The sequence below is a fragment of the Borostomias antarcticus genome (assembly GCF_949987555.1).
Source record: "Borostomias antarcticus genome assembly, chromosome: 17".
NCBI lineage: Eukaryota > Metazoa > Chordata > Actinopteri > Stomiiformes > Stomiidae > Borostomias > Borostomias antarcticus.
Genome location: NC_140250.1, coordinates 16,960,011 through 16,977,510, shown reverse-complemented (window position 1 = coordinate 16,977,510; position 17,500 = coordinate 16,960,011). Strand labels below are relative to the sequence as shown.

Genomic DNA, 17,500 nt, shown 5'->3' with positions numbered 1-17,500 from the left:
GAAATGACAGGACCAGCTGGGTGTCATCGGCATAGCAGTAATGGGAGAAGCCATGCGAGCAAAGAACACAGAGATGTAATGCAGAGGGAAAAAGCAGAGGACCCAGGACAGACCCTTGTGGAACCCCCGTAGTCAGACTACGTGGTTCTGACATGACCCTCTCCATGTCACCTGGTAGGAGCGGCCCGTCAGGTAGGATGCAAACAGGGAGCGTGCAGAACCAGTGATGCCTTTCTCCTCGAGGGTGGAGAGGAGGATCTGGTGGTCTACCGTATCAAATGCTGCTGACAGGTCTAGGAGTATCAGGATGGAAGAAAGAGAGTTTGCTCTTGCGGCATGGAGTGACTCTCACTGCAAGGAGGGCGGTTTCTGTTCAGTGGCCAACCTTGAATCCCGACCCAGTTTTGAGTCTGCGGCGAAAGATGGGCAGTGACTCTGCTGTCCTGACGTCAGTGAGCAGTTTGTTCCACCACTGGGCCAGGACAGAGAAGAGCAGTGACCGTGTCGATCGACCACAGGGGCCTCGGAGTGACGGGGCAACCAGTCGCCCCAGGGTAGCAGAGCGTATGAGTAGCAAGTTCAATGACTAGAGACCACAAAATCAACCAAAAATTAGGGAAAAACGCTATACACACGCGCGTGCATGCATGCATACATAAACATACACATACTGTACACACACACACACACACACACACACACACACACACACACACCCTTCCTACCTGTGTAATCTGTCCTGGCATAGTGTCCATCTCCAGCTTTGGTCCCTGTCATGATGTCACCTGAGAAGGGACAGTCACATAACAACAAATTGATTTCCCATCACAAACTGATGTCAGATCTGATCTCATCATCCTGAGCCCCCATTCTATTTAAACTACAAAACTGAAATGAGATCAGCTGCTAGTGGAATAATAAGATACAGACCTGAGTCAAATCCAATTGGCTACTCTCAGACACTCGGGATGCATCTGACTTAGTTTAGCCTCTACAATTTAAACCAAGGGAACAGTCACAAAAAGTAAAATACGCTGTTTATATTTGATGCAGATTGGATAGCCTACAGTGGTCCTTTTCCCTCAGGAGTTCAATCATCTCATCCTTCATTGTCTCATGGGTGGATTGCCACAAGAGTACAGCATTGAGAGATCAGACCACTAGGGATCATTGGAAATAACTATTTCTGGCGCAATTTTATAAACAGGCCAAATCAGCCTCTCTTACAAAACAAAATTAAAAGGGGATTAGAATCAAAGGATATCAATATCGTATTTGTCATACAACAATTTCAAGTCGTTGAATATCTTTTTCAAAGATTATCCTTGAACAGGAACGAGTTGGAAGGAGGCTGACATGCGAGATTAGCGTGTTTGAACTGAAGTGAGAAGAAAGTAAAACAGATGGTCGGCATTTCTTTCTTCTTGTTTTTGATGAGAATACTTCCGTGCCCTTTGGTTCATAGCGTGCTAGAACTCTAATGTACTAGAAAACGTGAAAATTGAACGTAATGGGGTGAAAATGGAAGAGATGAAAGGACCGAATGTAGGAAGCCTGCCAGCTGGACACAGACAGACAGTCACATGGTGACAGACAGACAGACAGACAGACAGACAGACAGACAGACAGTGACATTGTGACAGACAGACAGACAGACAGACAGACACATTGTGACAGACAGACAGACAGACAGACAGACAGACAGACGGACGGACGGACAGACAGTTAGACAGTCACATTGTGACAGACAGACAGACATACAGACAGACAGTTAGACAGTCACATTGTGACAGACACACATACAGACAGACAGTTAGACAGTCACATTGTGACAGACAGACAGACAGACACATTGTGACAGACAGACAGACAGACAGACAGACAGACAGACAGACAGACAGTTAGACAGTCACATTGTGACAGACAGACAAACAGACAGACAGTTAGACAGTCACATTGTGACAGACAGACATACAGACAGACAGTTAGACAGTCACATTGTGACAGACAGACAGACAGACAGACAGACAGACAGACGGACGGACAGACAGTTAGACAGTCACATTGTGACAGACAGACAGACAGACAGACAGACAGACAGACAGACAGACAGACAGACAGACAGACAGACAGACAGACAGACGGACAGACAGTTAGACAGTCACATTGTGACAGACAGACATACAGACAGACAGTTAGACAGTCACATTGTGACAGACAGACAGACAGACAGACAGACAGTAACAGACAGACAGTAACAGACAGACAGTAACAGATAGACAGACAGTAACAAACCGACAGTAATGAACAGACAGACAGACATGCACACAAACTGGTACACAGACGTTCCAACCAAAAGCCAGCCAGCCAACCAGACTAACCAACATCTATTCAACAGCCAGCCAGCCAGCCAACTGGACCAGTAAAACACATATACTAAACAACAGCCAACAGTCAGCCAGCTAGCATCATTGCGCACAGTTAGCTCGCTAGCACGGTGACCAATCTCTGACCTTGGCAGTGGCCCAGGTACTTGACTTCGATTCTCTCCTGCTTCTGACATGACGCCTCCTTCACCTGGCACGGGTTGTCGTAGGAACGGCCGTCCGAGGCACACACCGGGTTGAAGCTGATGTGCGAACAGTCGATGTTACACACACACCTGGAGGAGCACAGGATGATGAGACACGTTAGAGGGTGACTTCTAAATTGGAACGTAGGGTGTGTGCTTTTAAAAAACATATTTTTTTTTATTGAAAGTATCATGGTTGTTTTGTGACACGTGTATGCTTTGTGTATGACACAGAATAGACAAACACAAGATGAGTGAGTGTATCTGTGTGTGTGTGTGTGTGTGTTCCTGACAATGCAAGGCATCAGGTTATCTGTTTATGACCCTCTTCTGTCAAAGATGTTGACCATATCTACATAATTAGATCTGTGTCATCCAGGAAGTGTTTTGTGCATAACAGCTTGCACCAGTGTGTGTGTTGTGTGTGTGTGTGTGTGTGTGTCTAGACCCCATATTTTTGTGTCCACTTCTGTGTTTTATGCATAAATCTAAACTACGACTGAGCGACAGCACAAGTGTGCGCTTGTGTGTGTGTGTGTGAGCGTGTGTGTGTGTGTGTGTGTGTGTGTCTGACCCTAAAGTGCTCGGTGAGTCTGTTCAGCAGAAATTACACCAAAAATTGCGCTCCCCAGACAGTTCTTGCTGAGTAGCTGAACGTTAGTCAACGTAATTATAAATCTGTCATTATTCTCTTCTGCCTTTTTTATTTTCCCTTGGCTCGGAGCCCCAGACATGAGAAGGCTCCACTTTGTGTTCACTCACGGACAGATTTACATACCACACACACACACACACACGCATACGCGCGCACACACACACACACTAATATCTCAAGTACACACTATGTTATTGGTGCGCGTATTGTATAATGAAGTGCAGGATTGGGGCACACAATTTCTCTCTCTCTCTCTCTCTCTCTCTCACACACACACACACACACACACACACACACGTGGACGCACACACGCACACGCACATTAAGACAGAGAACTGGAAATGCTTTCAGAGCCTCCCCATCTTGAGTGGCCGTCTGTGGCCATCATCAAGGGTAATGTCTGGAGGCCATGCATTTTTAATGCAGCCCTCTCACTTTTCTCCAGAACAAGCACTCTACTGCAATACTGCACTGCGTCAACACATCCACAGACACGTACACACACATACAGTATACATACAGCACACACACACACACACGCACAAGGAAACATAAACCTACTCACATGGCGTGCGCATACATATAGTACGCATGTATACATATGCACACGCACCGACATACACACACACAAACTCTGAGGGAGAGAGAGAGAGAGAGAGAGAGAGAGAGAGAGGTAGAGAGAGAGAGAAAGATAGATACACTAAGCCAAGTGTGTGTTTATATGTTTGCGTAAGAGATTGTGTTCTAATAGTGTCTACTTCTTAAATAAGGTGTCAATGTCATTTTATTTCTCTAGCACCATTCATACAAATAAATGTACAGTAGCAGTAGTAGTGCTTTATATAAAAAGAGTTGGACACAAGCAGAAATCATGTCAACACAATGAGAATGGATCTAAAAGAAACAATAAAATTAATATAATTAAAAATTAAAATAAAATACAAATAAAGAATACAAATTAAAAACACTTCCGGAAATTTGTCAGATCCCTTCACCTTTTTAAATTTCAAAATGGAATGAATCATTTTTTCCTCAAAATTCTACACACAATACCCCATAATGACAAAGTGAAAAAAACGTTTTTGAACATTTTAATGGTGTTAATGACATGTTAGAATAGTGTTGATTATAATGGTTATCTAGCTCTGATAGTATGTAGCTGCTAGATATGGTAGAGACCGGAATGAGCTGGGAGCAAAGTTGCCTTAACATTCAACAGTGTCTGGGTCCACAAGCCTTTGAAAATGTTTCTGTGTTTTAGGTTTCTGTAGTCTCTCTGGTTGTTACTGTACATTCCCCAAGCGCATCTTAGAACAATTTTCTTGAAACTAATGTCTAATCTACGAACACAAAAACGTGAGACAAGCTTTGTTTGTGGGACATCATGGCGGCACTGTCACAAGGGGCGCGGTCTTCAGAAATCAGGTAACCTTATTGGTTATTATTCACAGAATGATTGACAGGTCATAAAGATCTATTGTGTGTAGACCTCTGAAACAGGACTGTATCAAGGCACAGATCTGGGGAAGTGTACCAAAAAAATCTGCAGCATTGAAGGTCCCAACAAGCACAGTGGTCTCCATCATTCATAAATGGAAGAGGTTTGGAACCACCAGGACTCTTCCTAGAGCTGGCCGCCTGGCCAAACTAAGTAATCGGGGGAGAAGGGCCTTGATCAGAATTCTCTGGTCTGATGAAACCAAGATTGAACTCTTTGACCTGAATGACAAGCGTCATGTCTGGAGGAAACCAGGCAACCTCATCACCTGGCCAATACCATCCCTACAGAGAAGCATGGAGGTATCATCACCTGGCCAATACCATCCCTACAGTGAAGCATGGTGGTGACAGCATCATGCTGTGGGGATGTTTTTCAGCAGCAGGAACTGGGAGACTAGTCAGGATTGAGGGAAAGATGAATGCAGCAATGCACAGAGAGATCCTTGATGAAAACCTGCTCGAGAGCGCTCTGGACCTCAGGCTGGGGTGAAAGTTCACCTTCTAAGAGGATAACAACCCTAAGCACACAGCCAAGATAACAAAGGAGTGGTTTCGGGACAAGTCTGTGAATGTCCCTGAGTGGCCCAGCCAGAGCCCAGACTTGAACCTGATTGAACATTGATCTGAAATTGGCTGTGCACCAATGCTCCCAATCCAACCTGATAGAGCTTGAGAGGATCTGCAAAGAAGAATGAGAGATACTGCCCAAAAATAGGTGTGCCAAGCTTGTAGCATCATACTCAAGAAGACTTCAGGCTGTAATTGCTGCCAAAGGTGCTTCAACAAAGTAGTGAGTAAAGGGTGTGAATACATTTGCACATGTGATATTTGAGTGTTTTGATTTGAAATAAATGTGCAAAAATGTCCAAATGTTCATTTGGTATATAGACATTTGCATGTGGTTATGTTATGTACACTAGATATTATACTTTATGTACGGTGCACTAGATAGAGTCATTCAGGTGCTGGATGGCTTGCGGGGGAAAAGGTCTTCCCAGGCCTCTCTGTGCTCTCCATGTGAGTGTGGTATCTCTTCCCTGACTGTAGCAGGGAGAACAGTCCATTTCCTGGGTGGCTGGGGTCTTTCAGGATCATATTGGCCTTGGTCTTGCATGTTCTGGTGTGGATGTCCTCGAGGTGGGGGAGTGCCCCCCCCCCCCTCCCAAGGTACTGTCCGCCTCCCTTGGCTCTAGTCCAGGCTCTAGGAACCATTAAAAGCTCAGTGCCAGAGGACCTGAGGGACCTACTAGGTGTATATTTTAAAAGCATGTCTGACTAATAAAATAATCTTAAAGTCTATTCTAAAACTGACAGGTAACCGGTGTGGTGATTTTAAAACCGGTGTGATGTGAGTCCTCCTTCTGGTCTTTGTTAGAACACCTACTGCAGTATTTTGAATCAGTCGGAGTTGACAAATCGCTTTTTTTAAGTGCTGATGGAAAAACGCCTGTTCTGAGGGAACAATTAACAATAGCTAAAGTGTCCACGGATACAGAGATAAAATAGTCTTGAAGAACTTGGTGGGAATAGGATCAATGGGGTAGGTAGACAACTTAAGTTGTGACACCACTTTGCTCAGCATCTCTGTCAACTGGTGTAAATGAGTTCATAACACTGCTTTCTCGGGGAAGAGGGTCATTAAGCGACACATTTGGTCTTGACTAGGTGATATTCATCCTAATGTTGCTTTTCTTGTCTCTAAAATATGCTACAAATTCCTCACACTTGGAGGTTGAGGAAATGTTGACAGGTTTAGGGGGCGGGAATAAGAGGTGCTCAATTGTTGAGAAAAGCACCCTGGAATTGGTTTGATTACTAGAAATCCATTTTGAGAAGTGATATCTTCTAGCCTTTCTTATGGCCTTATTAAAGGAGTAAAGGTGTTCTTTGAGAATATCACGGTGGACCTGTAGCTTAGTCTTCCTCCATGTGCGCTCAGCTCTTCTGCATGTTCTCTTAAACTGATTTATCTGCTCATTCCTCTGTGGAGCTTTTTGTTTATGCTAGTTTTTTCAGTTTCATTGGTGCTACAGAGTCAAGGGCTGCATCCAATTGAGCATTAAAGACGGTGACTAAATCATTAACATGTGAAGGCCCCACTTCCGGGGTCATTACACTATTTGCATTCATCATTATTTTAATGATCAGCTGCTACTGAGTTCAGAAAGCGCATCTTACAGTAACAAAGCATTGAGTGCTAATTACAGCTTCGGGTAGCAATTCTGTAAAGAAAATACAGAACTGGTCAGTGACGTTATGGTCACTGATAGAAGATACAACCATTTTCACTTTGTGATCACAACATCAAGGGTTGGTTGTGAGTGGGTCCAGTAACATATTGACTAAAGTCCATGGAATTCAAGAGGTTAATGAAATTCCTGGACTTTGAGTCACCCTTATTGTCTGCATGTAGATTAATATCGCCAGTGATCATAATCTGATCATAGTTTGTGTGAATCATAGACAGGAGTGCTGAAAAATCAGCTAAAAAGTAGAGCATTTCCTGGTCTAGATAGTTTCTGCTGGAACTGGGGACCACTGGGGGCATTTTAAAACTACGGTGTGATATTCAAATGAGGTAAAATCATCAAAGGAAATGCTCCTGCAGCTCCGAGCATCACTTGCTATGGTGGCTGTTCCTCAGCCCTTTTTTCCCAATTCTGCTAGACGGCGAAAGTGTGTGTGGGTTGTGTGTAAAGTGTGTGTGGGTTGTGTGTAAAGTGTGTGTGGGTTGTGTGTAAAGTGTGTATGTTTATCAATTGCCTGTGTGTGAGGAATACTTATCAATAAGATGGGTCGTATTGATTTGTTCTGTGCCATGCGGTTTGCTTTTTATCTAAACCCAATGATTGCCTGGAGGCTTCCTGTTTAGCTATCCCTTAACAGGCGCTTCCAGGCCAGGACACACACACACACACACACACACACACACACACACACACACACACACACACACATAAAGATAGTCTGTTAGACATCAGGCACATGCACAAGCACACACACACATAAAAATAGTCTGTTAGACATCAGGCACAAGCACGCACGCACACACACACACACACACACACACACACACACACACACACACACACACACACTCATAAATATAGTCTGTTAGACATCAGGCACATGCACACACACACACACACACACACACACACGCACGCACTCATAAAGATAGTCTGTTAGACATCAGGCACACGCACAAGCACACACACACACACACACTTATTATACAACATTTATTTATATACATATAAATAGAAATACAAAGGACATAAAAACGAACAATTTTGTCAGTCGGTTACGTAAAGCACAAAGTGTCCGGCCCACACATGTGCACACACACTGGCTAGACCACTTGGCACCCTTTCCCAGCCTCGCTCACATTCTGTACAGTACAAAGCCACAGCTAGAGCCGTTATTGCTGCTGAATATAACATTGATTTTCATAATCCCCTGCCTCATATTTCAGAGTAATCCTTCCAACGGGCTGAGCAATAGAGACATGGAGAGAGGGAGGGATGGAGGGAGGGAGGGAGAGAGGGAGGGAGAGATAAAAAGTGAGAGTGGAAACTGAAGCAGTGGAGCGTGTTCAGGGCATCGAAGCAGGACTGGGTTTGGGTTACAAAAAAACACAAACACACACATGCGCACACACAAACACACACACATACACACACACAGAGACACGCACGCACATACGCACGCACATACACACACACACACACGCACGCATGCACGCACGCACATACGCACACGCACACACACACACACACACATACAAACTGCCGGATTGGGAGGAGATTGGTGCCCGCTAGAGGGGAGAGGTGTGTGAGCCCCATTTGAGCCAGATAAAGACTTCTCTCGCCTTCTCTCTGCTGATCTGTGGCTTTCTGTCCAGCTGCCCTTTGAAGTCAATTCCCCCGAGGTCTCTAGGGTTCACTGGGGTTGAAGAGCGCATGTGAGGTCGGCTCACTTGCATCGAAAACCTTCCCATTCAATCTCTTTACAAAAGTTTCAAAGCCTTTTACGAGTGTCTTACATCCTGGTCCTTGTCTAGCTGTCTTGCATGCACATGTGTGTTTGTGTGAGCTTGCGGTGTACATGCATGTCTGTGTGTGTGTGTGTGTGTGTGTGTGTGTGTATATATATATATATATATATATATATATATATAAATATATATATACAGTATGTGTGTGTGTGGTCAGTTAGCAGCACCGTTTGGTTGTTTTGAGTCCGTCCCCTGTGATTGCCATCTTGATCAATGGGTGGTATTGATTTGTCTGAGTCTGGGTTTTGAACGTCTAATCTGGGGTTTAGTGTCCAGATGAGTCACATGGGTTTACAATAAGAGGCTAATGCAGCAGTTGTGAGGGATGAGTAGCAATGTGTCATCTTACAATGTAATCAATATCCTAATGGATTAGCAATGCTGAATGACAGGAAACCAGCCACCTTCCTTTGTGCTCTATTGTTCTCCATCAACTGTACAGTATTCTTCCATTTAGAAACCACAGAGACAGAAACGTCTACTCTCACGCCGTTATAGATAATGTTGGTTAGATAAAATACAGGCAACTACCTAATGGATTGCGATTGGCCAGGGCAATATTATCCCTCCCCTTTTTTTTTTACTAATGTAACCCTGACCAATGAGGAGTTGGTCTGACCAATGAGGAGTTGGTCTGATCAGGGGGGGCTACTCACCACACATCCTCCGCGTCCACATCGCACTCCGCCCCGAACTGGCAGATGTCACAGGTGGAGGTCTCCTTCTGGCCCGTCTCTGCAGAGCCCTCTCCCCCTGAGAGAGAGAGAGAGAGAGAGAGGGAAGGAAGGAGAGAGAGAGAGAGAGAGAGAGAGAGCGAGAGAGAGAGAGAGGAGAGAGAGGGGAGAGAGGGAGAGAGAGAGAGAGGGAGAGAGAGGGAGGGAGAGAGAGAGAGGGAGAGAGAGAGAGAGAGGGAGGGGAAGAAAGAGAGAGAGGGAGAGAGAGAGAGAGGTCAATTTTCTATTCAGAGATGATGATTTTAGATTCTCAAGGCCTACATATTTACAGTTATCAACTTGGACCTTGTATAACGTATAGGACCACATCCACACTCACATACAGTATAAACTTGAATTCTGGATAGCAGAATCTCCCAAAAGTGCCACCGCCAAGACCTTGATCAATGCATCCACCGTTCTGCTCGGAAACATTGCGTATAACCCAAAGCCAAGCTCACGTCTCCCCAAACCCCACAATGTTGATACACCGCCGAGTGTGTGGTCCAGACGTCTCGAGAGTGTCTAGGTCCACCACACCCTGGAGTGTGTCTCAGCGTTCAGTTTTTATGCTCCACATATCTGGAACAAACGTCCAGAAAACTGCAGGTTCTTTAAAATCAAGACTTTCATTTTTGCCGCTGCTTTTTATTAAATCAAATAATTATTCATTCATACACTGCACTGTAACTTTTATTCCTGTATTATTATTTTTTTCCTGCATTTATTTTAAATGTTCTTTTTTTTGCATTTCGTTTTATTTGACCTTTTATTTGTTGCACTTTGTCTTGATGCTTTTAATGTCTCATGTAAAGCACTTTGAATTGCCTTGTTGCTGAAATGTGCTACAAATAAATTTGCCTTGCCTTACATGTACAGAAAATCCACCAGGTCCGGGCATCTCCCCTTCCTTCTCCTCCTCTCCCTTTCCCTCCTTCTCCTCCTCTCCCCCTTTCCTCCCCTTCCCTCCTTCCCCTCCTTCCCTCCCTCCCTCCTTCCCTCCTCTCCCTTCCCTCCTTCCCTTCCCTCCTTCCCTCCTCTCCTCTCCCTTCCCCCTTTCCCTCCTTCCCTCCTCCTCTCCTTCCCTCCTCCCCCCTCCTCTCCCTCCGGTCGTCTGAAATCCCCCGCTGATCTCTGATCAGTCCCTCCTTTGTTTCATCCTGATGATTTCCTGGTTGGTGGTGCTGCGCTGGCTCTCGGGGGGCCAGAGCCGATGCTGGGGGTGAGTTTACCGCGGTTTAGGGCCCCGCCGGTGCATATCACCACTCATCAGCGCCGGCAGAAAAAAGCAATCTGCCCAATCTCAAATTGCGTTCCCTCCTTAGAGAGTCCTCTGGCCCTCCCTTCTCTCTCCCCATGCTAGGAACTCTGTAACTGGGTACTGGTATTTTTAAAGTCGGGGTATCAGTAGCCTGGCTTCTCATCACTTGAGCTCACATTCTTTTTCTCTCCGCAGATCAATCTGGCCACGCTCCCATTTGACTTAGTTCCACCCCACAGATATTTACCAGGCTAATTGTAACCGTTTATTTACAGTAATATGGGGTGGGTTTGATTTGATACAATGATACAATGGTTAACCCATGTTTCGTTGCTCTGATTGGTCATGGGTCTATCCAATTGTGTCCAGAGGCATTTTGGTCTGAGACCGTTGATAACTACCGTTGGAAATCGAAAATAAACTCAGCAACTCCAGACCCTTCGCATGAATTGACCTTTCCGATTCAGGCTGCAAGTTCAGCCCACCCTAGTTACGGTTGCTATGCCCAACAAGCTTTGGAGCAAGTTAATAAAATGTCCACTGTATGTTATTTGCCACTACTTTGTCTAAGAGAGTTCTGCAGAAAGGTGTGAACAATTTTACACAAGGATATATATCCATGAGATTAGGATTTCGGACGGAGCAGGTGACAACATAAGAGCATGATGACAACATAAGCTAGGTGTTGGCAATCTATATGGAAGGCACAGACGCCTCACAAACGCCTCACGAATGAATCAGGACAAAACCGTGGAGTCTGCATATACTGTATAAAGCAGGGTGAGTAAGTTAGTGGCATCTATTCTTAGAATATAAACCTGCAAGAATGATCTGTTAACTACTAGCTACGGGCTAATTAGCTACTGTACATCAAGCACCTAACGTTACTAGCTTTGTAGCTTTTTGTGTCGGCGCTGCTGTAAATTGATGTGTGGAGTTTCGTACAGCTTGTTTTCTTATAACATTATGGTACAGCAGCCTGCAGGCCGGTTTTCTGTATGTTTTAAGAACCATTTTCTTCAAACTAATGTCTAATCTATGAACACAACGCGGGACAAGCTTTGTTTGTGGGACATCAGAGGTGTGGTCTTAAGAAATCAGGCAACCTTATTGGTTATTATACTCAGCGTGATTGACAGGTCGGACAGGTCTATTGGGTCTGGCAAAGCCAGGCTAGGTATCAGCAGCCCCACGTTACATCTGTTACCATTCAGCCGACGCAACCACAGTGCGGTGTGATGCTTCCTCATGTCGTGTCCTTCATATTTGTCACTTATCCAATCAAGCTGCCCATTGCTGTCGTCCTTCGATCATCACTTCTCCTCCTACTCACAACGCCGGCAACCAGCTGGATCTCATTTTCACTAGACACTGTTCCACCCCCAACCTCTCTGTCACTCCCCCCCATCTATCTGACCACTATTTCATGTCCTACTCCCTCTCCCTCCCCTCTTCCCCCGTAACTCCTCCTCCCACATGGTTACTAGCCGTAGCCACCTCCGCTCGCTCTCCCCTACTGACCTTTCCTCTTCCGTTAACTCCGCCCTCCCTGCCCCTGAATCCTTCTCTCTCCTACCCTCTGATTCTGCCACTGATCTTCTCCTATCTCCTCTTTCCTCTACTCTGGACAATCTCTGTCCCCTCACCTCCAGGCCTGCACGCCCAACTCCACCTGCCCCATGGCTGTCGGACTTGGGGTGTACTGATAGACGGAGCCTGAGAATAGCTGAGCGTAAATGGAGAAAAGGCAGACTCCCAGAGGACCTTCTTAACTTCCAATCTCTTCTTTCCACATTCTTCTCCTCCCTATCTGCTGCTAAAGCTGCTTTCTTCTACTCTAAAGTTCTAACCTCTGCTTCCAATCCTAAAAAACTCTTTGAAACTTTCTCTTCACTACTCCATTCCCCACCTCCTACTCACAACTCCTCCCTTCTCCCTGATGATTTCGCCAACTTCTTTGACAAGAAAGTTAATGATATCAGATCCTTTTCCCCCACCCCCCGGTCGACACGCCATGCACCAACCTCACCTCTCCACCCTCACCCTCTCTTCCCTCTCTGCTCCCCACCTCCTCGCCGAAACCTACCTCACCCCACTTTCCTCCCCTCCCCCCTAACGAGGTCCTCAACCTTGTTACATCTAGCCGCCCCACCACGTGCTCCCTGGACCCTGTTCTCTCAACTCTCCTTCAGTCTGTTGCTCCTGAACTCCTTACCTTCCTAACCCACCTCATTAACACATCTCTTGTATCAAGACTGCCAGAGTCACCCCCTTCCTGAAGAACCCATCTCTCAACCCCTCTGATGTCAAAAACTACAGACCAGTTTCCCTTCTATCCTTTCTATTGAAAACACTTGAACATGCTATCTTTGTATCTTCGTATCTCCACCAGAACAACCTCCTGGACCCACACCAGTCCGGGTTCAAGGCTAGCCACTCAACAGAAACCACCCTCCTTGCAGTGACAGAGTCAAACCATGCCGCAAGAGCAAACTCTCTTTCTTCCATCCTGATACTCCTAGACCTGTCAGCAGCATTTGATACGGTAGACCACCAGATCCTCCTCTCTTCCCTCGAGGAGAAAGGTGTCACTGGCTCTGCACGCTCCCTGTTTGCATCCTACCTGACGGGCCGCTCCTACCAGGTGACATGGAGAGGGTCGATGTCAGAACCACGTAGTCTGACTACGGGGGTTCCACAAGGGTCTGTCCTGGGTCCTCTGCTTTTTTCTCTCTACACTACATCTCTAGGTTCTTTGCTCGCATGGCTTCTCCCATTACTGCTATGCTGATGACACCCAACTGGTCATGTTAGTTCCCCCTTCTGACACACAAGTGGAGACATGCATAGCTGGGTGCTTGGCTGACCTCTCGGAGTGGATGACGACACACCACCTCAAGCTCAATCTGGACAAGACTAAGCAGCTGTTCCTCCCGGGGAAGGGCTGTCCGCACCGGGACCTGGCCATCACCACTGAAGACACAGTGGTGACGCTAACTTGGACTGCGAGGAATCTGGGTGTGACCCTGGATGACCAACTGTGGTTCTCCGCACATATCACATCCGTTACACACTCATGCAGATTCCTCTTCTACAACATCAGGAGGATTCTCTTTCCTCACTGACGAAATGGTGAAGGTGCTCATCCCTACACCCCCTCCCGAACACTACGCTCCTCTACCTCAGGGCAACTGGCTGCCCTGTCACTCCGAGGCCCCTGGGGTCCATCGACACGGTCACGGCTCTTCTCTGTCCTGGCCCCACAGTGGTGGAACGAACTGACGTCAGGACAGCAGAGTCGCTGCCCATCTTTCGCCGCAGGCTCAAAACTCACCTCTTGAGGAAGTACTACCACAATTTTCCCTCTTAAGCACATATTGTATTCTTGCACTTTGCCTTCAGCACTAGATTATGCTCTTAGTCACTTGTTTTAGAAGGGAGATGCATTTGTGAGTTCTGACAAGTAGTAGTACATTGGCACTTATTGTAAGTCGCTTTGGATAAAAGCATCAGCTAAATGACTGTAATGTAAAATGTAATGTAATATTTTCCCCTATTTTGTGTTCCTTTAGACCTGATGTAGAGGAAGAATAGCAAATATCCTTTATAGTGGTTTTAGCCTAGTTTCGTTCTGTTTTTTGTCTGGATTAGTACCCGTTTGACGTTATTTGTGTTTGTGTTTCTTGTTTTACTTTTGTGTTTACTGGTAATTACGCTCATCATTATTTCTACATAAGAGGACAGTGTTTAGCCATCATTTAAATCTCTCACGGCACTCCGAAGTCTCTGTATTGGTACACCCAATGGAGGTTTTCTGCGTACAAGCTACACATAAGGACAGTTTCCTCAGATGTGGGGTTTGAAAATCCTCTCCATACCTTCTTTTTATTTATTTGAATCTCTGCCGGTAGGCTGAGAACCCACCCCGGCAAGTCCTCGTTACCTGAATGCTGAGCATCGGCTTTCTCTCTGTTCCTGTCTGAGTCTGTGAAGGTAGAGGCCGGTTAGGAAGGAGGAGGTACGTTCTGTATTCATGGGACTGCTCATATACTAGGTCAAAACTAGATGGTAATCCTCCATTCTCTCCTATGTCTGAGGAAGATGATTGAATGCCAAAACAGCAGGCTAAAGCAGAGCCCAAACCAGTTAGGCTTCTTAAGGATATGTAAATGAACTCTTTCAAGTGGGTCCAAATGTGGGAGGTTTTTATGTAAATAGAAAGCATACTCCCCAAAAATCAAGTAGATAACCTCATTCATCTGTTTGAAGCTACTAAGAAACTAGGATAAGCATGCTGTGAAAAATGAGTGTAGGAGTTCAAATGAGGGTTCGATAGACTCGCTTGACAGTTCAATTATGTTTATTTTCACATCCCAGGTTTGAGTTGATGCGATTGTCAACAGTGGGGCTGCTACTGATTGGATTAGAAAATGTGCCTCAAAAGAGTGCTGACACAAATGTAATTTCTCTCATCTCTGCCTGTCAACCACTTCCTGTTGTGAGAAAGTTTGCCTGTTTCTAGGCAGGCGCTCCGCTGCCTCTTTGTTCTCTGTCAAATGGTCTGTTCACACAAACACTGGCGGGTAGGCAAGCATGTAAACTCTCGTCTGCACACACACTCAGGCTGGGCACACACACACACACACACACACACACACACACACACACACACACACACACACACACACACTCACACACACACATGTACACACACACACACTCACACACACATGTACAGTATGTGCAGGCACACACACACACACACACACTCAGGCTGGGCACACACACACCTACAGTATGTGCAGGCACACACACACACACACACACACACACACACACACTCACACACACATGTACAGTATGTGCAGGCACACACACTCAGGCTGAGCCCACACACACGTACAGTATGTGCAGGCATGCACACACACACACACACACCCACACACACTCAGGATGAGCACACACTCGTACAGTATGTGCAGGCACACACACACACACACTTTCTCTTTCTCTCTCTCACACACACACACAGTACACACACAGTACACTCAACTCAGCAAAGTCGGACCAATTACAAGACGACTTGGGACTAGCAGTTCTTACACTCCAACCCCCCCAACACCAGAGGCAGCGTCTCCTGTAGCAACGCAACATCTCCCTCGTTCCTGTCCGCTAATCCCCGAAATCCGGAGACACGGGAGGTAATGACTGTAACGATTAGCCCAGTTTCTGCTCCTCACATCCCCCCGTATCGATCTGGCCAGACCTGCGCCGGGCTGCGGCTATTACCCTCACCCACCCCGCTAATCCCCCCCCCATCCGGGGTCCCTGAAGCACCGGGGGACGGGGGGACGGAGGAGGAGACCAGGGGGAGGAGACCGGGGGGAGGAGACCGGAGGAGGAGACGCAGGAGGAGACCAGCGGGGAGGAGACCGGGGGGGGAGACCAGGGGGAGGAGACCAGGGGGGAGGAGACCGGGGGGAGGAGACCGGGGGGGAGGAGACGCAGAAGGAGGAGACCAGGGGGAGGAGACCAGGGGGGAGGAGACGCAGAAGGAGGAGACCAGGGGGAGGAGACCAGGGGGGAGGAGACGCAGGGGGAGGAGACGCAGGAGGAGGAGACCGGAGGAGGAGACCAGGGGGAGGAGACGCAGGAGGAGACGCAGAGCTGGACAGACGGCCCCTCTGATCTGGGACAAGTGGACGCTATGAGCTGCACACTGTATAGATACACACACACATACACACACACACACGCACACAGACGTGCACACACACACACACGCACACATATGCGCGCACGCACACCCACGCACACACACACTTTTACATTACAGTCCAAAGCAGGAGAAGGCCTTCAATTAGACTGGGGGAATGAGACAGACACACACAAAGAAGCACCCCCCCCCCCCCCCCCCCCCCCCCCCCCGCCCCAACTACAGGAATAGAGGACACCACATTGACCGATACTTGCCCCTTCCTCTCCCAAGACAGAGTGAAGAGGAGCTGGGGGTGGGGGGGGGGGGGGTGAGATGAGCTAAATAGATTGAGAGAGAGAGAGGGTGGTAGGGAGGGGGGTGCAAGAGGTTGTGGTGTGTGTGTGTGTGTGAGAGAGAGAGAGAGAGAGAGAGAGAGAGCATCCATTTGTGTGTGTGTGTGTGTGTGTGTGTGTGTGAGAGAGAGAGAGATAGAGAGAGAGAGAGAGAGAGAGAGAGATTTAGGGCACTTCGGCAGCAGGCAGCAGCAGCTATCACAGGGATGATGAATGATGCCCAGACGCCTCTGGAAAACAGAGCAGGACCAGAGTGACCTTGGCTACAAACACACAGGAGGAGCGGCAGACATGGCCTCCGACACAGACCCAGAGAGGAGGGGATGGCTGGGTGTGAGGTCACTGAGACCGCAGCTTCAGAGGGGGGCCTCCAATGACCCCCCCGGTAATTAGCTTACAGTGGCTCGCCCCACACATAGCCCCAGACACAGCCCCACACACAACCACACACAGCCACACATACAACCACACACACAGACACACACACAGCCCCACACACAACCACACACAACCACACACACAGCCACACACACAACCACACACAACCACACACACAGCCACACACACAGCCACACACACAACCACACACAACCACACACACAGCCACACACACAGCCACACACACAACCACACACACAACCACACACACAACCACACACAGCCACACACACAACCACACACACAGACACTC

At 47.2% G+C, this 17,500-nt stretch overlaps 1 protein-coding gene across 1 annotated transcript in view; it reads right to left on the bottom strand.

Moving 5' to 3' along the window:
* Positions 1-17,500, bottom strand: part of tmeff2a (transmembrane protein with EGF-like and two follistatin-like domains 2a) — an 82,745-nt gene that overhangs the window by 6,883 nt on the left and 58,362 nt on the right. Inside the window, exons 5-7 of the mRNA XM_084451955.1 lie at positions 9,441-9,537; positions 2,514-2,662; positions 726-785 (exon numbers count right to left, since the gene is read on the bottom strand). Coding sequence (XP_084308081.1) covers positions 726-785; positions 2,514-2,662; positions 9,441-9,537 — 306 coding nt within the window. The remainder of the gene's footprint in view (positions 1-725; positions 786-2,513; positions 2,663-9,440; positions 9,538-17,500) is intronic.